This window comes from Apodemus sylvaticus, chromosome 12 (genome assembly GCF_947179515.1).
Source record: "Apodemus sylvaticus chromosome 12, mApoSyl1.1, whole genome shotgun sequence".
In the NCBI taxonomy this organism is placed as follows: Eukaryota; Metazoa; Chordata; class Mammalia; order Rodentia; family Muridae; genus Apodemus; species Apodemus sylvaticus.
This window is the reverse complement of record NC_067483.1, coordinates 66,106,059-66,130,406: the sequence shown is the minus strand read 5'-3', so window position 1 is coordinate 66,130,406 and position 24,348 is coordinate 66,106,059. Positions and strand designations below refer to the sequence as shown.

General features: G+C 38.1%; 1 protein-coding gene across 1 annotated transcript in view; it reads left to right on the top strand.

Annotated features, from left to right (window-relative positions):
- Positions 1-24,348, top strand: part of Pappa2 (pappalysin 2) — a 262,109-nt gene that overhangs the window by 71,931 nt on the left and 165,830 nt on the right. The window contains exon 3 of the mRNA XM_052199928.1: positions 9,416-9,561. Coding sequence (XP_052055888.1) covers positions 9,416-9,561 — 146 coding nt within the window. The remainder of the gene's footprint in view (positions 1-9,415; positions 9,562-24,348) is intronic.

The following is a 24,348-nucleotide window of genomic DNA, read 5'->3' as shown; positions in this document are numbered from 1 at the left end:
GTTCAGAATTTTTTTTCATGTTTTTGCTTTCTCTCCCTCTCTCTCTCTCTCCCCCATACACACACACACACACACACACACACACATATATATATAATGTATATATATCATGTATACTTTTTGATTAATATTCTGAAAAATGCAAATTTTAAAATCTATCATTCTACATTTCATCATTTTTATACTAGTTTACTGGCTTTAATTTTTATCTTGTTTTTATAGATTTATGAGATATTCCTTTTCATTCATTCTTTTTTCTTTTTTTATTATTTTCTATATTCTTTGTTTACTTTCCAAATTATTTTATTTTCATTCATTCTTATAAAATTTAGTTCAGGAGTTTCCTTGTAACACTTGGCTTATTTTTCTTTTGATATTTTAATCTTATTTCTGGCTTTAGATGACCTAAGATTAAATTGATTTTTGAGATTTACCCTTCCATTTGAAAGGAGCTATTTTCTCCTGGAGAGTCCTAGGCTCTCGGGTTATTTCTCCTTTTTGGAAATGTATCGTACTAAAAATCACATCTATTGTTACAAGCCTTGGTTATTATAATATGGTCACTTTCTTCTGTTACAGTAATGCAATCATCTCATGTTACTGGACAGTTCTGTTTATTTAGTGAGAAAAACAGACAATCATGTTACCATTCCATTTTATTGTTTATTAAAGTTTATTTTTATTTCTTTGGGAATGTCATAGATGCATGCAATGTATTTTTATCATATATTTATCTCTCATTCTTGCATCTAACTCCTCCTAGATGCACTCTAACCTCCTAACCGCCAAATTTATGTTATTTTTCCTTCATAACGTACTGAGTCCAATTCCTCCTACCTGTGCAAGGCATGGATCTGGGGGCACTCACTGGAGCATGGAGACCTACAAGGGAAACTTTAATATCTCTCCCTCCCCCTCTCCTTCTCCCTCTCCCTCTCTCTCCTCTTCTCTGTCTCTCTCTGTTTCTCTGTCTGTCTCTATCTCTCTGTGTCTCTGTGTCTCTTTGTCTGTCTGTCTGGTTCTATGTCTCTCTCTGTCTCTGTTACTTTGTGTTTATCTGTCTGTGTTTCTGTCTTTGTTTCTCAGTCTTTCTTCTGCCCTCCCCCTATCTATCTCTATTTCTGTGTCATTCTCTCTCTTCCCTAGCTGCCAGTAAATGGTTCTTCCCTAGGGTTGTAGCCTCAGGGCTCCCCTTTCTTTCATGCTGGAGTGTTGACAGGCTTGATCTTGTACAGGTTTTATGCAGGCAACCTCTGCTGTGAGTTCATGGCTGCATTGTTTCAGTTAGAAGACAGTTTTACCCTGATCCTTCCTGTTCTCTGGCTCTTACAGTACTTCTTTCCACTTCTCTTTGTTGTCCTTAAGATTAAATTGAGGTTCTCAGGTGTTGTAGTAGTTACTTTTCTCATTGGTGTGAATAAACATTCAACAAGAAGCAATTTAAGAAATAATGAGCTTACTTTTATTCACAGTTAGTAAGGGATGACATGGTAACAAGAGCAGGGACCTGCCAATCATAATGTCTCAGTAATGTGGGAACAGCAACTGAGCAAGAAGTGGGACTGAGTAAAAAATGAAAACTCCTGTCCCCAGTGATCCAGTCCTCATAAGACTGCACCCTCTGAAGGTTCTACAACTTTCCAAATCAACACCAGCATCTGGAGACCAAGTCCTCAAACACATGAACTTACGGGAGGAGCAGTTCACATCCAAAGCATATCATTTGTCCATATATGCAGAGATGTCTCTATCTGGCCACTTGGGTGGGTGTGAGAATTCAAACCATCTCCCCAGCACAACCTTGCACATATCTATATAGTCAGCCACATGTGCACAGGTGTATGCTACCTGTGTGGTCACTTGTGTGTATGGGTTCATATGGCTCTCCAAGGAGATCAGAAATGTTGTGTTGCTTTTTGTGTGTTTGCACTACAACTCCAGGCTGTGGTGAATGGGCTGAGGAGTAAACATTAGAAGACAGTGATTTTCACATCCAGGTACTGAAAGGGGATGTCAGTAGCTCTCCTGATGTGTTTAAGCGCTTGCTCCTGTTTATCCCCGTTCTGGCAGCTCGTGAGTCTCACTTGGGTCTGTGGGTCAAAGGTTTCTACTATGTGGTTCTAACTCAAGAGTTTTCTACTTTTAATTAGAGGTAGTCTTCATAGACCTAGAGGACAGTTTCCTGACTCTTGCCCTGTTTTCTTTGACTGGGGCCTACAGGGAAGAATCTTAGCCTCTAGAGCTGCCTGGGTAGTGGGGTTTTTTTTTTAATGGCCTCAGAGGTGGGAGCAAAGAAGATTCTTTCTCAGCACCTACATTGCTAATGGGCTGAGATTCTTGTTTTGTGAAATGGCCAATCATCCCAGGGATCTACCTGAGGTTGACTGTGATTGTTTTCTATTATGTTTTATGTTTTGTGTTCTGTGTTTTTTTGTTTTATTTTTGTTTTTGTTTTTGGTCTCTGCCTGTCCCTGTACCAGCACATGACATACTCCTCTTCTCTTGCCTTTGTTTTCCACTCTGTGAGCTGTGATATGAGAGTAGGAAGAGCATTTTATGGCCCTCTGAAGCCAGACTTCCCATGTCTTCTCTATATAACCAAATCCCAAACTTCTAGTAAATTTACACACAGAAAAAATATCTGTAGATTTTCTAGATTCACTGAGATTTCAGACATTTCTTTATCTCTTTTGCATGCTTAAAGGAATACTTTGCACATTGGTATGTTGCTTCTAAGATATCTGTGGGTAAACTAAGTTTAGGTGCCTGTTAGAGAGATACACTGTTATAACCTTGGATAGGGCAATAAAATGAGAAGTATCCAGACACTGATGAAGCTTGGAAGCTTAAGAGTAAAGAATTCCCAGGGATAATATGGAGAGTGAGTCATGTATGGGCAGGATAACTGGGAAGGATGAGAAGCAGAAACAGGAAGTGGAACCCACCATGGAAGTAGGGAAGAGTTGGTATCAGAAAAGAGAAGATGGTATAAGAAAACCAAGTAAAGGAAGTAGAGAGCTTAAAGTAAACCAAGTAGCTAATAAATACAAAATGCAACACAGGGTTCCAATACCACAGGGGCAGGCTTTGTTTTCAATGCTGTGGGAGAAAATGAAGATACCATTGACAGCATTAATAAAAGAAATTCTGATAATGTGATATAAATGAGAGCCATATAATGACAACATTAATAAAAGGAATTCTGATAATGTGATATAAGTGAGAGAGATATAATTAGATTAGGGGTGCATGGGTGAATGGAAGATGAATAAATACTTTTCTTAGGGAATTTGAATTACAAAAGAAGGATAAAAGAAAGGGTATTAGTTATAGTTTACCCAGAAAACCTCATCCTGTGTGAGCAAATGGATGAATAGAAATAAGTGAAAAAGGAAATAAGTCTCAGTGTGGGTGTGGGTGCGTGTTGGTGTGACAGAATTCATCCTGAGCGGCCTCCACTGGATTATCAAAGAAAGAGGCATGCTCAGCTACTAAGAATGCAAAGAATAAAAGATTGAGGATATTGAGACAAAGTGGAATATTGAAGATTAATAGTAATCCTAGAGAGGGTATGTTTATAAACAAATGAAAGTATCAAGTGAATAATCGACATAAGAACCACATTTTTTACAAAGAAGTTAGTCTAAGGAAAGGAGTAACGAGGATGATAACCGAAGGAGAGTGGAGCGTGGACCATGAGGCCTGAGGAAGTCAAGAGTTATCCCTTGCTCTTAGTTGATATGGCACATAATGGTGACATTCCTAGCATGGAATGGAGCCGAAATGAAGAGGACAGATGCTGACTTCCTTTGTTATTGTGAGGTAGCAGGAGATGGTGTCATGAGTGGAAGAGAGACTAAAATGGTTGACATGATGTGCCCCTAAGAACAGGAGGAACTTGACAGGAGACAAAACCCATCCCAATTGTGATGGTTTGCTAGGGAAATTATAAAATTGATACTTCGAGGGTCAATATGACCCAGGAGGAAGCTGGATGGCAGAAAAGTTTAAACTCATCTACATCCCCAAATCCCAGATTTGTATAAGTTCTTCCTCAATAGAATGGGGTGAGAGTCCTTGAGGACATTTGGGTTTTATTTTGGGACAGCGATTATCTTCTTAACTTTGAACAGTACCCCTCCTCCAGAGAGATTCACATTGGCTATGGGAAGAGAGGCTGCGGTTCCAGGTGAAGAGTCGTCTGTCAGATTTCATCTCTTGCGTCTCAATATGCCAATTTCTCAGGTTGTTTGTAGCGTAGACAGGCCTCGGACTTGACAGTCTCTTGCTTCTGCCTCTCAAATGCTGGGATTACTGGTGAGTGCTACCTCATATGCAAGATATCTTCATGTAGAGATTGGAGAATGTAAGTAAAGGTGGATCCGGGCAGAAACTGAACAAGTACATGTAGTTCCTCCTTTTTAATTCACAGTTCAGATTTGTTCATGAACCTCGTGAATTTTCTAGCAGTTATATTTATCATTTCACCATCTTTCAAATATTAAATGCATTTATCTCTTTTTAGAAATATTTTAATTTTTAAATGAAAATGTAATGGTATGACTTTCCCCCTTCCTTTCCCTCCTTCCTAACTGACCCATGTATCCCACTTTTTCTTTCTCAAATTCATGGCTGCTTTTTCTTTAATTAATGGTAGGTATGTGTATTCCTAATACTCATTTATGTATATTATATATATAATATTTATTATATATCTAATTTATAATTTATATTTAATTATATATATATATATATTTTTCCTCAGTCTGTATAATAGTGCTTGTAAGTACATGATTTCAGGACTGACCATTTGGTATTCAGAACCAGTAGGAGTGGGGAGGAGTCTTCCTGAGAAAGACTATTTCTCCTGCTTTCAGCTTTCTTTAGTTGCCTATATTCCTTGGTCTACTTGGTCTAGGCTTGGAGCCCTGTGAAATTTCCTCCTTCCAGGTTAGCCTGTCTATTGTTGTCACCCTTGTTTGGATTTTACTGGGGCAGCCATGTAGATGGAACTTTGTGGGTGTTGCTTCTCTTGACATTTCTAGAAGACACAATCTCATGACACATTTCCTAATTTATGGAACTTACAATCTTTCAGCCTGCTCTTCTTCTCTGATCCCCAAGCCTTAAGTGCAGGAGTTGTGGCTGGGTACAACATGATCACTTTTTCTCTCCATTTCAGTTGTTTGTGGTTTTCTGTAATGGTCTCCATCTGTTGCAAAAAGAAGATTCTTTGATGGGAGGTGAGACCTATATTTATCTGTGGGTGTAAGGATAAATATTTAAAATGTAGTTAGGGAATTGTGCTGGTTTAGTAAAATGCTGGTTGTAGGTTTTCCCCCAAGATCCATGCCTCCATTAGTCCCAGGAGATGATTTTCTCTTGTCTAATGAGCCTTAAGTTCAGAGAGCTGTTGGTTACCACCAAGGTTCTCACCAGTATTGCACCCTTAGGGGTATCTTGACATACTGGGCCATGTTGTTCATAAGCATTTAACTGTTCTTTCTCTCCTTCCCTTGAAGTTTGCTTGGCAGCTTTTAGTACCATGAAAGGTAGTCCTCAAGAAGGAAGCTCTCAGGTCAGCTCCAGCTTGAGTCTTCTGGGTTCTGGTGTTTTATGTTCAGTCTTTGGGATGTGACCAAAGACAATGGCCATACCCTAAATGTTTCTGGAGTCTTTTGGACCACCCTGACCACCAACATCATTTACCTCTTAATAAATCAATTCTGTAGTAAGACATTTGACTTTGAATTTAGGAACTACCTTGACTGATACGTTCTCAATTCTGAGTCAAGCCCTGGGTACATTGGTTAGTTCAGAAGCTAAGACATTTATCTTCATTATCTCTGAGTAATGTTTTGAAGTGCTGTCCATGTTACAGAAGACAATGTGGCACACATATGAAGCAGCCACGATGACTTCTATACTTTAGCACTCTTTGTTTTAGACAAAGATGTGGACAACAGTCTTTTCCAGCAAAATAAATGCTTCCCTTACCAATTCAATTAAGGGCTATTTACAATTGTTTCTAATTTTTTACAATTTATTCTCCTTAAGACTCACTGACCTCTATCTATATTTCAGTGGAGCATAGAAATCTGAGCAGCCATACCCAGTTTGCCACCAGCATGCCACCAGCATGCTCATATGTAGGAGTTATTTATGGCTGGGAAAGAGATGGACCAGCAAGTAAGGGAGATGAGTATAGCCAGCCCCCACTGCTGATGCTGATGCTGGGGGAGGAAGAGACCTTTGGAGGATGCCCAGGAGAAATGAGCAGGCATGCTGGTTTGAGAGAGGACAGATGGGTGGCAGCCAGGATCGGCAAATGGAACAGAGAAGCCTGTAACACAAAGATAGCCCAAGGAAATCATGTCAGGAACAGGGGAATTTAGGCAAAGTGAGTTAGTATAAAAATGAGAGCAAACTGTCAAAATTCCATGTTCCAGTTTTAACTGGAAACCTGTAAGAGGGACAGAGACAGAGTTCAATCTTCATACCAGGTGCCCTGTTCTTCTCAAGGCTGACTTTTATCCCATCCAATCCCACTCCTTCTCTAGTTTCTTCTCTTCTCCCAAACCTCCATTTACTGAAGTATTTCCACATGAAAGATTTTCATTATGTCACCATCACCCCAACCATCAGTAAAAACATAATGCCATTATTTTAACAAACAAGAAAAGCAAAGAGAATGTGAGTAAGTGTGGAGAAACCAGGCAAGAGCCCAAAATATCATGTCTCTAGGAAAACAGCTGAAGGAATATCCTTCTGATAAATCCAACAGCACCTCATGGAGCTCAGATGGTTTCTTGTGGCTGAGGCCTATTTTTCTAATATATTATAAATGAATAAAACTACCATTTAAAAACTCCTTTCTCCAGAGCATCTTAAGATCTACAGTGTGATTTTTATATTTCATTGCTTTCCTTCCTCATTTTAATTCTGTTCCAAGAAACACAAAAATTATCCCATCTGGGATTTCCATTTCCTAGGTTCACAATGCCAGCACTTTCTATGCATGTATTAAATAGTTGATACAAACAATGTAGTTGGGAAGCAGTGCAAGCCATAGAAGAGGGGCCATGCTGTCCTAATGAGTATTGGGAATATTCAGTGCCTATGGCTTGTATGATAGAATAGCAGCCACAAAACACAATCCTAAAGGAAATTCGAAACCTACGTGTACCTGCCTTTAGCTGTGAAAAGCTAGCTTTAGCTTTTCGCTTCTCATTTTTTGAAGATGGCACAATGTGACCACTGTTGGAAGCATTTAGTCAATTTAATGACTACTGAGTTCTGGTTTAGTTGCTCCTTCTGAAGTTACATAAATACTCATAACACACCCATTCTGTATAACATTACTTGTATATATGTTTTCAAATGTGAACATTTGGTATTGGATTGGTGTGCTCTTCCCTGGGGAAGACGATTTCTTCTGCTCTTGGCCTTTCTAAGATGTTTTTTATTCTCTATATATGGTTGAGGCCTTGTGAGCTTCTGCCCATCTCTATCTGTCCCTGATAGAGACCCCCCAACCCCTGTCCATGTTGACATGTCTATTGGTGTCATCTTTGTCAGGCCATGGTCATGTTTAGGCAGCAATATTGTCAAGAGTTCATGTATGTAGCATCTGACATTTCTAGGAGACACAATATTATAAGAAACTCCCCCTTTCTCTGATTCTTATGGCCTTTCCATCCCTCTCTTCTGTAATGTCCCCTGAGCCATAGATGCAGGAGTTTTGATGTAAATGTATACCTTGGAGCTGCCCCACTCTATTCACTGGTCTCTGCATTGTGATCAGTTGTAGTTTTCTGTGATGGTCTCCATTTGTTATAATGGAGCTCCATTTGTTATAATAGAGGAGCCTCATTGATAAGGGGTGATATACTGCTTTAAGAAAGCTTGAGGATTTAGAAAGTGACAGGAGTAGATTGTTTTCTAAGGTCCGTGAGTGTGTTAGCCTCAGGAGGCTGGTTAACTTTCCAGTACCTAATTCCAACTACACAGCTGTGGGTTATCACTGATGTTAAGTGCTACTTCTTGCACTTTTATGGATATGTTGACATGCTGGTAATTGTTATGGTTCATGGGTGTTGCAGCTTGGTAGGACTGCTTAATTGATTCACTCCTTTGGCAGCTTGCATAGCATTTACCGGAACCATGGAAACTAGACCACAGGAAAGAGGCTTTTGGGACAGATCCAGATTGAATCTTCTGAGTTGTGTGTCCTAAGTGTGTGGTGCATTCAGCACTTGGGGCCCACCCTCAACCCAATAGGTAATTAAAGGCTCCATCAATAACCTATAATGTTTGAGACTCATGTATTAATAGGCCTTCAATTCTGTAACCACACATATAAAATTGTTTAGTCATTTGAAGGCTCTGCCTTAGGTTTTCTATTGCTGATGTGCTGTTTCATATTGATGGGATGCCATGGCCAAAAACAACTTAAGAGGAAATGATTTACTTTACTTAAAGTCCCATATCATAGTTCATCATCAAATACAGTCAGGGCAGGAACTCAAAGCAGGAATATGGAGGCAAGAGCTAATACAGTCATGGATTAGTGTAGCTTACTGGCTTGCTCCTCGTGGTACGCTCAGCCCACTTTCTTACAGAAACCAGAATCACCCATGGGGGGCTGAACCCTCTCATATCCATCAGTAAGTAAATTTTTTTTTAAAGCATGATCTTATGGAAACCTTTTCCAAATTGAGGTCCCACCCTCTTTGATGACTATTGTTTTTGTCAGATTTACATAAAAATTAGCCAGCACAGTCATCAATTAGATAATATATTATTATCATAAGGATATAGGAGTAGAGAAGAAGACTGTAGATTAATGGATACAAAAAATTGATACACAATGTCAGTATCTTTTGCAGGAGCTTTATCTTTTATACTTCCCAAATTGTTCTAACATTTATGTCTTATAACTTGTTTTCTAGCCAACTTTTGCATCCTTTTCTTTCAAAAAATAATGGTTTCTATAGTCATAAAATGAAACATGTATATAACTATACTGCCTGCCATCATAAGGATCAGGCAGTATGAGAAACTGAGAGGCTGAAGGCTTTCTTTACCATCAGGGAATAATTCTCAGAGCAAAGAATTCATCAGTATCAATGGGAAATCTTGAAGAAATAATTTAGTAAACATGAAGACATGAGAGTAACAGCATGGTGGCTTCCTGCAGATATTGTGGTATTTCAAAGCAGGAGGATTTTACTTAACGGGATAAATATCTCAACGTATACTAGTGTCCTTTTCTAGACTTCATGAAAGGAATTCCTCTGCCTATCTACCGTTCCGAAAGGCTTTGGTGACTGGAAATATCATGATAGTATTCAGATCTGGCCCTACGGTTCTCCATCCGATGGTGTGACAGTCTGACTTTGTGCTTGCTCCCCAGGGCATACATGAGTGTGAAGGAACTAAAGGAGGTCTTACAACTCAACAGCACTCACTTCCTCAATGTCTACTTTGCCAGCTCAGTTCGGGAAGACCTTGCAGGTTCTGCCACATGGCCCTGGGACAAGGAAGCTCTCAGTCACCTGGGTAAGTGAAGTGAAGAACAGTGGTAGATAAAAGAAAGGACATCTCAGGAGAGTCTGTGACATGAGTTTGGTGGAAATGGGAAGATGAGAAATATTGTCAGAGAATTAACAGCTTTAGGTTGGGAACAACTGTTGGGTAAGTCAATAATAATATTTCAAAGCAAAAACTAAGAGGTGGTAGATCAAATACCCAGAATGCTTTAAACTGATTCTGTAGTCTAGAGATAGTCCTGGTGGTACAGACCTTTATTCCTAGCTGCAAAGGATGTTGGTGCTAAAAGATCATATCACAAGGCCTGCATGAGCTATGGAGTACATTCAAGGACAGCCTGGGCTACTTAGTGAGTAGTGGTTTGGTGATCATATTATCAAATGAAAAATCAAAAAGAAAGATCACATTGCATTCATAAACTTTCAATTGCTACTGCTGACTGTACTAGGTCTGAATATAAATTGGCTCAACAACAGCCAAATATAGAAGAGAGTTAGGGCATCCTATCATTTACTATTAGGTAGATTCAGGAAAAGGAGAGTTATTGCCTTCCATTGTATACACACTGGTGACACAAACTGGCTCCAATGGGTAGTCATAACTCAATGGTCACATAGATAACCATGATTATGATAAATGGATCATGAAATAGTCATAAATCTGGGAAAGGAACAGGTAGTTGGCTGGGTTAATAGGGATATGAGAGATTTAAGAGAGGCATTGGGGAGTAAATAGAATGTAGCATATATGTGTATAGAATTGCAAAAGAACTAGCTTTATTTTTAAAAAATTATGTCTCAGTGTCAATGCTAGGTATGGATGGTTGAGACAAGAAATATCACTACTTCAAGGTCATCTTGGGCAACAGAGTGAGATCACTATTAACTAATTAATTAATTAACTAAAACCTTTAAGAACATCAGCTACATAACCCTGCAAGGAAATAAATAGCTGGGGTTAGGTCCAATTCATTAGATCCATTTTAAGTCTTATGGAGGTCTAAATATCACTAAGGTGACCAAAGTGTAAAACCTGGTTTAGTAATACCATATAAAAAAGCTGGTGGGCCTTTTGCTTAGTTCAGACACCCCTAGGAAATTCAGGCAGGTTTCAGTCATGTATTTTCAGAATGACTAGGTAAACTGGAGGCATTCTGGTTCTTTATGAAGGTCACCATGAATTATTGTAGCCTTTCTGATGACAGTGCATGTTCTAAAGGGTCCTAGCCAAATAATCCAATCAACAGTGAGTATGGATGATTTGAATTGCTTCCCTAAAACAACAGTAGCAGAGAAGACACAAAACATTGTGAGTAAGTACCTTTCTGATCTCCAAGGGTCACCTTTTTGGTGGTTGTGTGAGGGGCTCTGACAGAAAGGTATACTTAGAAGCTATTGGATCTCAATTTCATATCTTAAAAAGTGAATTTTCTATTTTTTCTGGAGATAAATCTGGCCATTTGACAAGAGTTGTTGGGATGGAGCAGATTATTGAATGTCTGGTCACTTTATTAGATATGAAAGTATAACTAAGACTCCACTAATAATGCAAAAGTAGATGAACTGTTTGAACACTAGCTGTGGGATGACATCAGACATAAGGACTCAAGGGGTCTAATCCCAGAGAAAGAAAAATAGGTACAGTTGAGTGCTATAGATAACCTATATTTTTTCCTTTCAGGGAATTCACCAAGGTCCCAGTAAAAGCAGTACAATCAGGGCAGAAACAGAAGCTTATAATTTGCTTCAAAGTCACCAGGGAGACAGAGATCCCAAGATCTCAGAGAAATAGAAAGCACAGAAATGGGCCCAATGACTGACTCATGGTTATCCTCTCAGAATATTTACTAATTATTTAAGTATGCATGCTCAGAGTCAAAGCCTAGAAACCAATGATATCTAAGAGATTAAAAAGTAGAGTGGACTGAAGCTAATAGAAAAGAAACTGGGGAAGACCCTTGAGGACATCGGTACAGGGAGAAAGTTTCTGAACAGAACACCAATAGCGTATGCTCTAAGAGCAAGAATTGACAAATGGGACCTCATAAGGTTACAGAGTTTCTGCAAGGCAAAGGACACCGTCAAGAGGACAGATCGGCAACCAACAAATTGGGAAAAGATCTTCACCAATCCTACATCAGATAGAGGGCTAATATCCAATATATATAAAGAACTCAAGAAGTTAGACTCCAGAAAACCGAACAACCCTATTAAAAAATGGGGTACAGAGTTAAACAAAGAATTCTCACCTGAAGAACTTCGGATGGCGGAGAAGCATCTTAAAAAATGCTCCACTTCATTAGTCATTAGGGAAATGCAAATCAAAACAACCCTAAGATTTCATCTTACACCAGTCAGAATGGCTAAGATTAAAAATTCAGGAGACAGCAGGTGTTGGAGAGGGTGCGGAGAAAGAGGAACACTCCTCCACTGCTGGTGGGGTTGCAAATTGGTACAACCACTCTGGAAAGCAGTCTGGCGGTTCCTCCGAAAACTGGGCACCTCACTTCCAGAAGATCCTGCTATACCACTCCTGGGCATATACCCAGAGGATTCCCCACCATGTAATAAGGATACATGCTCTACTATGTTCATAGCAGCCCTATTTATAATTGCCAGATGCTGGAAAGAACCCAGGTATCCCTCAACAGAAGAGTGGATACAAAAAATGTGGTATATCTACACAATGGAGTACTATTCAGCCATTAGAAACAATGAATTCATGAAATTCTTAGGCAAATGGATGGAGCTAGAGAACATCATACTAAGTGAGGTAACCCAGACTCAAAAGGTGAATCATGGTATGCACTCACTAATAAGTGGTTATTAACCTAGAAAACTGGAATACCCAAAACATAATCCACACATCAAATGAGATACAAGAAGAAAGCAGGAGTGGTCCCTGGTTCTGGAAAGACTCAGTGAAACAGTATTTGGCAAAACCAGAACGGGGAACTGGGAAGGGGTGGGAGGGAGGACAGGGGAAGAGAAGGGGGCTTACGGGACTTTCGGGGAGTGGGGGGGGGGCTAGAAAAGGGGAAATCATTTGAAATGTAAATAAATTATATCAAATAAAAAAAAAGACAAAAAAAAAAAAATAAAAAGTAGAGTGGTAACTTAAAACTCACGTGACAGAAAGGAAAGTAAATGAAGAAAAAAAATTGAAATTGGACACTGTCGAGAACAAGAAGCACTAAAGACATGTCTGATGCACCATGGTATAGGGGCCTGGTTTTATACTGGGCTTAGAATCCAACCAGAAGCCCTCTTCAGTTGATTTTTATGGGAATTTATCTTGCCTAACTTAGGGAAAACATCTTCTGGGAGAAACAATAGCATCAGAAGCACTCTCCAAAATTTTATATATAGTATCCAGCAGTCAATAAAAAATCACTTATTATTTTCAGGAAATACAGTCAAATGAAGGAAAACAAAAGCAATTCAACAACAAAGACAAGACAACATGACCAATAGATTATTTAGATATTAGAGGCTTTAGACACTGGGCTGATGTTTTTTAAAATTTCTAATGTGTAAAAATACACAAGAGCTAGGAAGCTGGTTAGGAGAGCTGGATTCTATAGGAAATCACCAAGTGAAATGTTAGAATTAAAAAAATAATGCTAGTAATTCAAATTCAAGAATTGGTCAAAGGTTAGTGATAAAGAAGTAAAGGCCTAAAAGAAATTCTAGTAATTAAACTTAGAGTAAAAGGTGATGAAAGAGAGAAGAAACCACCTTGAGAAATAGTCAATTTATTAGATTACTTAATTTTTAACTAATAAAATTTATTTTAAAATATACAACTTGGTATTGACATTTTGTTAAATCATCAAAATAATCTATAATAGTTAAATGTCCCTTAAATATACATGATAGCTTCTGAAGCTAAAAGTAATATGGACTCAAACAGTTTTTAAAATCTATTTGGAACATTAAACATGATAGAAGTAGAAAAAAATCCCTTATGAAGTCCTCTATGAAAAGAAATTGTGACAAGTTCTTGATTAGACAGAAATTGTTCCATCTTCAAGGGAGAATATTCAGCATAACTGTGGCTTCATTGAATTAACTGGGTAGGGTTCCTTCTGTTTCTATTTTGTGGAATAGTTTGAAGGGTATTGGTATTAAGTCTTCTTTGAAGATCTGATAGAATTCTGCACTAAACCTATATGTTCCTGGGTTTTTTTGGTTGGGAGACTTTTAATAACTGCTTCTGTTTAGTTAGGGATTATGGGGCTTTTTTAGATGGTTTACCTGATCCTGGTTTAATTTTGGTATTTGGTATCTGTCTAGAAAATTGTCCATTTCATTCAGATTTTCCAGTTGTGTTGAGTATAGGCTTTTGTAGTAGGATCTGATGATTTTTTGAATTTCCTCAGTTTCTGTTGTTATATTTACCTTTTCATTTCTGATTTTGTAATTTGGATACTGTCTCTGGGCCCTCTGGTTAATCTGGATAAGGGTTTATCTATCTTGTTTATTTTCTCAAAGAACCAGCTCCTGGTTTTGTTGATTCTTTGTATAGTTCTTTTTGTTTCTACTTGGTTGATTTCAGCCCTGAGTTTGATTATTTCCTGGGTATGTTGTATCTTCATTTTCATTAAGTTATAAACAGTCTTTAATTTCTTTCTTTATTTCTTCCTTGACCAAGTTATCGTTGAGTAGAGCATTGTTCAACTTCCAGGTTTATGTGGACTTCCTGTTGTTTTTGTTGCTATTAAAGACCAGCCTTAATCCATAATTATCTGATCAGAGGAATGGGATTATTTCAATCTTCTTCTATCTGTTAAGGCCTGTTTTTTGACTGATTATATGGTCAATTTTAGAGAAGGGACCGTGAAGTGCTGAGAAGGTATATTCTTTTGTTTGGAGATGAAATGTCCTATAGATATCTGTTAAATCCATTTGGTCCATAACTTCTGTTAGTTTCAATGTGTCTCTTTTTATTTTGTGTTTCCCTGAACTGTCCACTGATGAGAGTGGGGTGTTGAAATCTCCCACTGTTATTGTGTGAGGTGCAATGTATGCTTCAAACTTTAGTAAGGCTTCTTCTATGAATGTGGGTGCCTATGCATTTGGAGCATAGATGTTCAGAATTGAGAATTTTTCTTGGCAGATTTTTCCTTTGATGAATGTGAAGTGTCTTTCCTTACCTTTTTGATAACTTTTGACTGAAAGTTGATTTTATCTGATATTAGGATGACTACTCCAGCTTGTTTTCTGGGACCATTTGCTTGGAAAATTGTTTTCTAGCCCTTTACTCTGAGGTAGTGTCTGTCTTTTTCACTGAGGTGTGTTTCTTGTATGCAGTAAAATTCTGAGTCCTGTTTACATATCCAGTTGGTTGGGGAATTGAGTCCATTGATGTTGAGAGATATTAAGGAATAGGGACTGTTGCTTCCTGTTATATTTTATGTTATTTTTATGTTTGTATGGCTATCTTCTTTTGGGTTTGTTGAAAGATTACTTTCTTGCTTTTTCTAGGGTGTAGTTTCCCTTCTTGTGTAGCTGTTTTCCATCTATTATTTCCATCTTTGTAGGACTGGATTTGTGGAAAGATATTGCGTAAATTTGTTTTTGTCATGGAATACCTTGGTTTCTCCATCTATGGTAATAGAGAGTTTTGCTGGCTATAGTAGCCTGGGCTTGGCATTTGTGCTCTCTTGGGGTCTATATGACATCTGCCCAGGATCTTCTAGCTTTCATAGTCTCTGGTGAGAAGTCTAGTATAATTCTGGTAGGTTTGCCTTTATGTGTTACTTGACCTTTTTCCCTTACTGCTTTTAATATTATTTATTTGTTTTGTGCATTTGGTGTTTTGACTATTATGTGATAGGAGGAATTTCTTTTCTGGTCAAGACTATTTGGAGTTCTGTAGGCTTCTTGTATATTCATAGGCATCTCTTTCTTTAGGCAAGGGAAGTTTTCTTCTATACTTTTGTTGAAGATGTTTACTGGCCCTTCAAGTTGGGAATCTTCACTCTCCCTCTATACCTATTTTCCTTAGGTTTGGTCTTCTCATTGTGTCCTAGATTTGCTGCATGCTTTGGGTTAGGAGCTTTTTGCATTTTGCATTTTCTTTGACTGTTGTGACAGTGTTTTCTATGGTATCATCTGCAGCTAAGATTCTCTCTTCTATCTCTTGTATTCTGTCTGTGATGCCTACATCTACAACTCCTGATCTCTTTCTTAGATTTTCTATCTCCAGGGTTATCTCCCTTTGTGATATCTTAATTGTTTCTATTTTCATTTTTAGATCCTGGATAGTTTTGTTCAATTCCTTTACCTGTTTTGTTGTGTTTTCCTGTAATTCTTTAAGGGATTTTTGTGTTTCCTCTTTAAGGGATTCTGTTTACCTGTGCACTCTTGTATTTCATTAAGGGAACTATTTATTTCTTTCATAAAGTCCTTTATCATCATCATGAGATGTGATTTTAAATCAAAGTCTTCCTTTTCCAGTGTGTTTGGAAATCCAGGGATCTCTGTAGTGGGAGAACTGGCTTCTGATGATGCCAAGTAGCCTTGGTTTATGTTGTTCATGTTCTTGCCCTTGCCACTCACCATCTGGTTATCTCTGGTGTTAGCTGTTCTTGCTGTCTCTGACTGTGGCTTGGCCCTCCTGGAAACATGTGTGTCAGCACTCCTGGGAGACCAGCTCTCTTCTGGCAGAATTTGGTTATGGAGAGCTGTGCCACAGGGTCAGCTCCCAGGGCAGACAGAAACAGGAAAGATCCTGTCCCAGGCTGCACCTAGGTTCTTTTTTCCTGAGGGCTCTGCATGGGTCCCTCAGAGCAGAAGTGGTGGCATTACCTGTGCTCACAGAAGTGTCCACACTACTGGGAGATCAGCTCTCTCCTAGCAGTATTTATGTGTGGATCACTGTGGCATAGGATCAACTCTGGGTTGTAGAAGGAAACTGGAAACACTAGATTAATTAATGAAATTAGAGTTCTAGAAAACTAGAAGGGAATTGGAATGAAAATAATATTCACAGACAGATGGCTGATCATCTTTCAAACTGACAAAAGTTATCAATTCATGGATCAGAGATATTTTATAAATGCCAAAGAAAACAGGGTCAAAGAAGAGTCTGTTTGGACCATTGCAACAAAAGTGATGAAAACCCAAGACAGAGAAAAGTCTTCAGGTTAGACAGTGGGAAAACAGATGTGCTATCTGAGAAGTATGATAATAAGAGGGACATGTTATCTCATCAACAAAAACTGCATGGCATCAAGCATTGGGCTGATAGCATTTTAATGTTAAAGAAAATATTTGATAACATAGAATTCTTTTTTTTTTTGAGATTTCTTTTTTTTATTCAATATATTTTTTTATTTACACTTCACATGATTTCCCCTTTCCTGGATCCCCCTCCCCGAAAGTCCCATAAGCCTTCTTCCCTTCCCCTGTTCCCCCATCCACCCACTTCCCTGTTCTGGTATTCTTCCACACTGCTGCACTGAGCCTCTCTAGAATTAGGGGCCACTCCTTCCTTCTTCTTAGACATCATTTGATATGTGGATTATGTCTTGGGTATTCCAAGCTTCTAGGCTAATATCCGCTTAGCATACCATGAGTGTTCTTTTGAGACTGGGTTATCTCACTTAGGATGATGTTCTCCAGCTCCATCCATTTGTCTAAGAATTTTATGAATTCATTGTTTCTAATGGTTGAATAGTACTCCATTGTGTATATATACCACATTTTTTTGTATCTATTCTTCCATTGAGGGACATATGAGTTCTTACCAGCTTCTAGCTATTATATGTAGGGCTGCTATGAATATAGTGGAGCATGTATCCTTTTTGCATGTTGGGGAATCCTCTGAGTATATGCCCAGGAGTGGTATAGCAGGTTCCTCTGGAAGTGACGAACAAAGTTTTCAGAGAAACCACCAGACTGATTTCCAGAGTGGTTGTACCAGCCTGCAATCCCACCAGCAGTGGAGGAATGTTCTTCTTTCTCCACGTCCTCACCAACACCTGCTGTCTTCTGAGTTTTTAATCTTAGCCATTCTGACTGGTGTGAGGTGAGATCTCAGGGTTGTTTTGATTTGCATTTCCCTAATGACTAATGACGTTGAACATTTCTTAAGGAGCTTTTCACCCATCCAAAGTTCCTCAGATGAAAATTCTTTGTTTAGTTCTGTACCCCATTTTTTGATAGGGTTTTTTGGTTTTCTGGGGTCTAACTTCTTGAGTTCTTGAATATATTGGATATTAGTCCTCTGCGGGATATAGGGTTGGTGAAGATCTTTTCCCAATTTGTTGGTTGCCGTTTTGTCCTTCTGACAGTGTCCTTTGCTACAGAAACTTTGTAATTTTATGAGGGCCCATTTGTCAGTTCCTGATCTTAGAGTATAAGCTATTGGTGCTCTGTTCAGGAACATTTCCCCTGTGCCCAGATAACATAGAATTCTTAATTTGAAAAAAAATCATCTGAAAAGTAAAAAAAATACATATATAAAATAATTTCAGATAAGTATATTCAGAGATAATTTATATGAGTGATGAGTGACTCCCTGGAATAGGTTAGGAAGCAGGAAGCAAACAATCTCGGGTAGAGACTGAAACCTAGGGAAGCAACTGCTGATGCTGGAGAGAATAAAAACATTGAAGCATGTGGCAATGCCTTTGCTTCATATATATATATGTGTATATATCTTGGCTTAAAATGTAAAGTGCTAAAAGAGATAAAAAAGAGACACAGGAAATTAGAGCATTGACTGGTCCCTCTTTTCTTTGTTCAGACAAATCTCTGATTTCATATCATTTTAGGTATAACATTAAAATTCATATGAGAATCTTCAGATTGTTTTTCTATCTAAAGATGAATTGATTAGTGAGATACTGATGAATGGAATAAGGCTGGAACGATGGATCAGTGGCTAAGAGGGCATACTACTTATACAGAGGATCCGAGCACTCAGTTCCCAGCACTGACACCAAGTGACCTCAATAACTTGCAACTATCTCTGAGGTTCTGATACCCTCTTGGACTCTGTGGGTAACCACACTTATCTGAAGATATCTATACACACACACACACACACACACTTTTTTTAAAATTTTTTTTATTCGATATAATTTATTTACATTTCAAATGATTTCCCCTTTCCTAGCTCCCCACTCCCCGAAAGTCCCGTAAGCCCCCTTCTCTTCCCCTGTCCTCCCACCCACCCCTTCCCCCTTCCCCGTTCTGGTTTTGCCGAATACTGCTTCACTGAGTCTTTCCAGAACCAGGGGCCACTCCTCCTTTCTTCTTGTACCCCATTTGATGACACACACACACTTTTAAAAGATCTAAAAACAATCCAATGAAAACCCCAGCAATAACCTCATGAACCCCTAAAAAAAGAACCCTAACATAAGAACATAAGTGGTTAAAGTAGAAGTATAATTAAGTATAATAAATACTATGGAAATACTAATCCAAAGAAAAGCAGTTTTCTAATATCAGATGTAGTACACTTTAAGTTAGTAGTATCAGAAATAAATCAGACTATTTTTTATACAAGAGTAAATTCAATTAGAAAATGTAGTTGTGATAAATTTGGATGTGACAACTAACATGACCTGAAAAAAAAATCCATCTATACAAACACAAGCAAAACTATAGTCATAACTGATGGTTTAAAATAGTTTTCTTAGAAAATGATAAGACAAATAAATATTCACTGGATATACAGATATTTGAGAGATATGGTTAAAAGTTTGGTTCAACAGAATCAGACTGTGTATTTATGCAGAGCAGAACACACATTCTTTTCATATGCCATGGAAAACTTAATGAAGGAGTTCTTGACCACAGGGTAATTTCAGAGGATTGAAGTCATAAAACTTTTCTCTCTCATCTCATTGTAAATAAGCTAGAAATCAAATGATAAGACAATAAAATGAGGAAACCTCTGACTATTTAGAAATTAAGCAATATAGTTTTAATTAGGCATAGGCCAAATTATAGTGGAAACAGGAAACTATTTTTAAATAAATGATTAAAACATGTTATAAAAAACTCTTGTGCATATGGAGACACAAGCAGGGGAAACTTACAGTTTTGCTTATTTGAAAAGGGGAGTCTACTTATCAAGCCAGTAAAATATAAAATATAAAATATATTAAATGCAAAGAAAGGGGAAGAAGAAAGTAGTAAAATCAAGACAAGAAATAAATTTGTTAAAAATAAACTTTCATTAGAAAGAATAACAAATTAACAAGGTTTTGAGGAGAGAAAACAAGTCCTGGAGAAGTGAATTGATTAATTACTGGGAAGACAAACTCATCAATTAAAAAATGACAGAAAAGGAATCTATGCTTTGATAAAATAATGAAAAAATTGGACTAGCAATGATTGTGCATACTTTTAATCCCAGCACTCAGGAAGCAGAGCAAGGCACATTCTGTGAGTTCGAGGCCAGCATGGCCCACACATTGAGTTTCAGGCCAGCCAGAACTGCATATATCTTACATATAGCCTTAACAGGCAAGAATTATTTTCAATAGTGGTTTTGGAGCAGTTGTATATGCACAGGAAACAGAAAATGAGCCTCAGTCTGAACTTTGCAAGTTACAGAGAAATTAAGTCAAAATAGAGCATATACTTAATTATAGAAAATGAAACTATAGAGTACATAGTGAAAATATAGGCAAAACTCTTTGGAATAGGGCTGAGCAAAAAGTGCTTATATAAAACACTAAAAATATGGTTTACTAAAATAAAAGCTTACCAGTTATGCTCCGTCAGTATAAAAAAATCTCCACTAACAGAGTGTACTCAAATGCATAAAGAAACAACAAGCTGTATAAGATAATGAAAAAAAGCACACATCTGGAAAATGATTACTATTTAGAGCATGCAAGGTTTTAAAGATGAGCTGAGTCTGTATTTTGAGCGTGGCAATGTTTATATAATTGTATGTATGTAATAATGTTACAGAGTAAGTATGTACACACACAGGTGTATGAACTACTCTGTGGCCTCTAGACATAAGAGGAAACTGTGCATATAGTCTGTGTGCTGTGAATGCTCAATGCTCACTGATAGAGGGACATGGAAATAATTCAGAGGAGGAATTACATTTCAATGTAATGATACAAGAAATGCTTATAATTTATCTCCTGAAAACTTGACTCAAAATTACATTGCCAAAGCAGCTATGGATGTTTGTTTTTTAAAGCTTTGAAGAATGAGAGTGCTCTCAGGAGCTGGGCTGAGTGGCTTGCCACTCTAATTCAGTATGAAATCGCTTGTGTAGCTATTTATTGTTTTCTATTCAATCATAATTGTAATTTAAAAAGAGAATGCCAGTGCAGACAGCTGGAGTGACATGATAGAGAAAGATATTGAGGATATTCTAAACAGTCTTTCCAAGAGGCTAGGTAGGATTATGTTTGTATCAATGTGCAACAGCTCATCACATTTAAGGTGATCTGAGAGATCAACACATAAGCATATCAGCCCAAAAGTTTGGAAAATTAAATGCAGTTTCTTATTACTAATGGCTTCTACCCTGCAGGAATCCCAGGATCATTCTGCTTTGCCCTCGGCGCCGTTTCTAGCACTGACTATGACTTTTGTCTTTCTAGTTTTATGCTAATGGAGGGAAGAATTTTTTTTTTTTATAAATAACATCTGAATTTCCATTATGGCTTCAAGGACAGAATATTTGACTAAATGGTAAACCAACACTTCCATATTAGTCACTAACACCATAGTCACAAGCCTTCATTCATTCAAGCGTGCATGTATGCATTCATTCAAAGACTGATTGAAGAGTCTGTCTTGTGGCAATACAGGAAAAGAACAATGTTAGAACAGAACAATGCAGAGTTCTAGTGGAAGACAGACATGTAACACATACTTAAGCTGTGTGTTACAGAGCAACACAGAGGGCTAGACAGGCTCATGGAGACAAAGAGCCAAACTCTTCATAAGCATTATGGGAGGTATTCCCAGACAGCTGACATTTGAAGAATGCACTGAAGGACAAATGGGTCTAGGATGTGCTTGGAAGACACCTCACTGTGTAAAACTAAGAAATGCCTTAATTTACGTCTGGTAAAGCCTGCCCACCTTATAAGTAGGGTGAACTCTGTATGGCTTCAGCAGTGCTCCCCAAACTTATCTTTTACTTTTGTGCTCCCAAAAAGATTTACCAATACCTTTGTTCTCCTTCACTTGTTCTTAGAGTAACATGGAAAAACTCAATTCATAATTTAATTAGTAGCAAGCAATACAGCATTAATAACATACCAGAATTATAAAGCACTGAATATTTCTTCTTCAGTCTAATTGACATTTCAAAAGATTATTTTCTATAGTTAGACAGAAAAATTGTATTATGTAATCATTAGTGAACAAAAAAATATATGGAAAATATATTTCAGTGAGATAAGTGTGGTTCCTCACACCAATATTAGTTCCTCTGCATGAAGATGGGTAGTAATTATTGCTAAATAATTGAACATGTTAAATTATTAGCTTGAATTGATTTTTTTTCCTTATCATGAAATGCTGAGAAGTTTCCTATAAAGTCTCATCAATGTGACTGCTCAAACTAGAGCTGACCAAGGATGACATCAGTGGATATACCAAATGGATGGATAAGAGCCCATGGGTCCCTAACCCTACACAAAGAACTAGAGCAACTAAGGAGAGCTAAAAGTGGGAGAGGTCATCGCAAATGGTCATCTGGAGCCAAATGGCCAGCACTGAGAACATAGACTATATACTAGGAACACAAAGAGTAAACAGTCTTTATTTAGGATTATGTATGTATATATGTTCAATAACAATTAGTGAAAAAAAAAGAGGCCATGAGTTAGAAGGAGAGCAGGGAAGAGCATATGGGAAAGTATGGAGGGGTGAAGGGAGAAATTGTGTAATGATATTATAATCTCCACAAATTAATATATAAATAATTAATGAACTAGATGAGGAAATAGGAGTTCTGTATGAACTTAGTGAATTGTGCCGAGGCAGAAACTATAGCAAAAGTTAGAGCAAATAGGAAGCTAGATAACTTTAGAATGCATTGAGTTTGGAGTTTCTCCAAATCTGCTTCCACTTAGGAGGAAGACAAACAGACTTAGGCATGTGTGAGAAGACAAAGGAAAGAGAGTCTCTGAGAAAGCCCCCACGATTAGCAGATAGATAATAGATACTCGCACTGCTGAGAGGCGAGGTATGGACAGCAGTCTCACTGTAAGGGGAGAGTCTGTTGTTGTGACATAGACTTCAGAGTGCTCTGGCCAGCATCTGCTTCAGACCATCCTGAGGAGATGAGCAGCAACATACTCTAATGTGATGAGACCCAAGTACCTTGCACCTAGCTCATGAAAGTTTAGAGATTTTCAAATGAGCCCAGACACTGTGACCTGTAGGAAAAGATGTTTTGAGTGAGGGAAGGGGCCTTGACTTCACAGAAAAGAATAAATGTGTTCTGGAGAAAGGTTTCTGCTGGTTCCCTGTTTCCTTGTATATAAAATGTGATAATAACTGGAAGATTACCTGGCCTTTCAAAGGGGCTTGATACATTTTAGTATTCAGCCATAGTGGGTGTTTCAAATATCAGGCATGTGGTTATCTTTCTTGCTTGTTCCGATGACTGCCTACCTTCCCTTTATCTGAGATGTCTTTAACATCATGGAAAAATGTTGACTCTTTTATTAAACAAAGAAATGTGTTTGTAGACTTCTTACAATGGGAGGACTATTCATAAGAGCAAAGGGAGATCCCCTCATACATCATGGACGATAGGCTAAGTGATGAGAAAAATTTGAGGGAAATAACCTCTGCCAGGGATACAATGAGAACAAAACGTATTGGACAGATTTCACCTAGTACTTCAAACCCTGATCTTCAAGGAAACCCAAGAGTTTATGTGCTTATATGTGTGTAGACTACAGAATCAGCTCCCCCTTTTATTGAAAGTAGATTCTTTTCTCATATAATATATTCTGATTTCAGGTTCCCTTCTCTCTCCCCCTGCCAATTCCTCCCTTCCCGTTGAGATCCACTCCCTTGCAGTCTTTCAATAGGAAAGAACAGGATTCTAAGACATAATGGCAAAACATAACAAACTAAAATATAATATGAGAAAACAGAAATCATGTCATCGAAGTTTGAAAAGATGAACCAACAGAAGCAAAAGAGCACAAGAAAAGGCACAAGAAGCAGAGACACACGCATTCACATGCTTAGCATTCCCACAAAAACGCTAAACTGAAAGTCAGAATATGTGCACACATGAACTGGTGCAGATCTGTGCAGGGCTGTCCCTGTGCATGCTGATTCTGTCTCAATGGGTTCATATGAGATTTGCTCAGTTGGTTTAAAGGGCTTATATTCCCGATTTCCTCTATCCACACCCCCCAGCTCTCTTACATCCTTTCTGCCATTTCTTCTATAAGGTTCACTGACCTTTGAGTGTAGGGAGTGATGGAGACAGCCCATTTTGAACTGAGTATTCTAAAATCTGTCTCTCTCTTCCCTTCCACCCTGCCTCCCTCTCTCTCTCCCTCTCTCTTACCTCCCTCCCTCTCTTCCTCTCTTTTACCTCCTTCCTTCTTTCCCTCTGTGTGTGTCCTGTCTGGAGAAATGACTCAGCTGTTAAAGGATACACTCACAACCAAAGAAAAATAAAACAAAAACAAAACAACAAAAATCAGCCACCAACACCACCACCAAGAAAACAAAGCAAACAAAAAACCAAAACCCAAACCATAATCATCTCAAATGTAAAACCTTGAAAGGTCTTTTGTTTTATCCTGACAATTGTTGAATCCTTGAT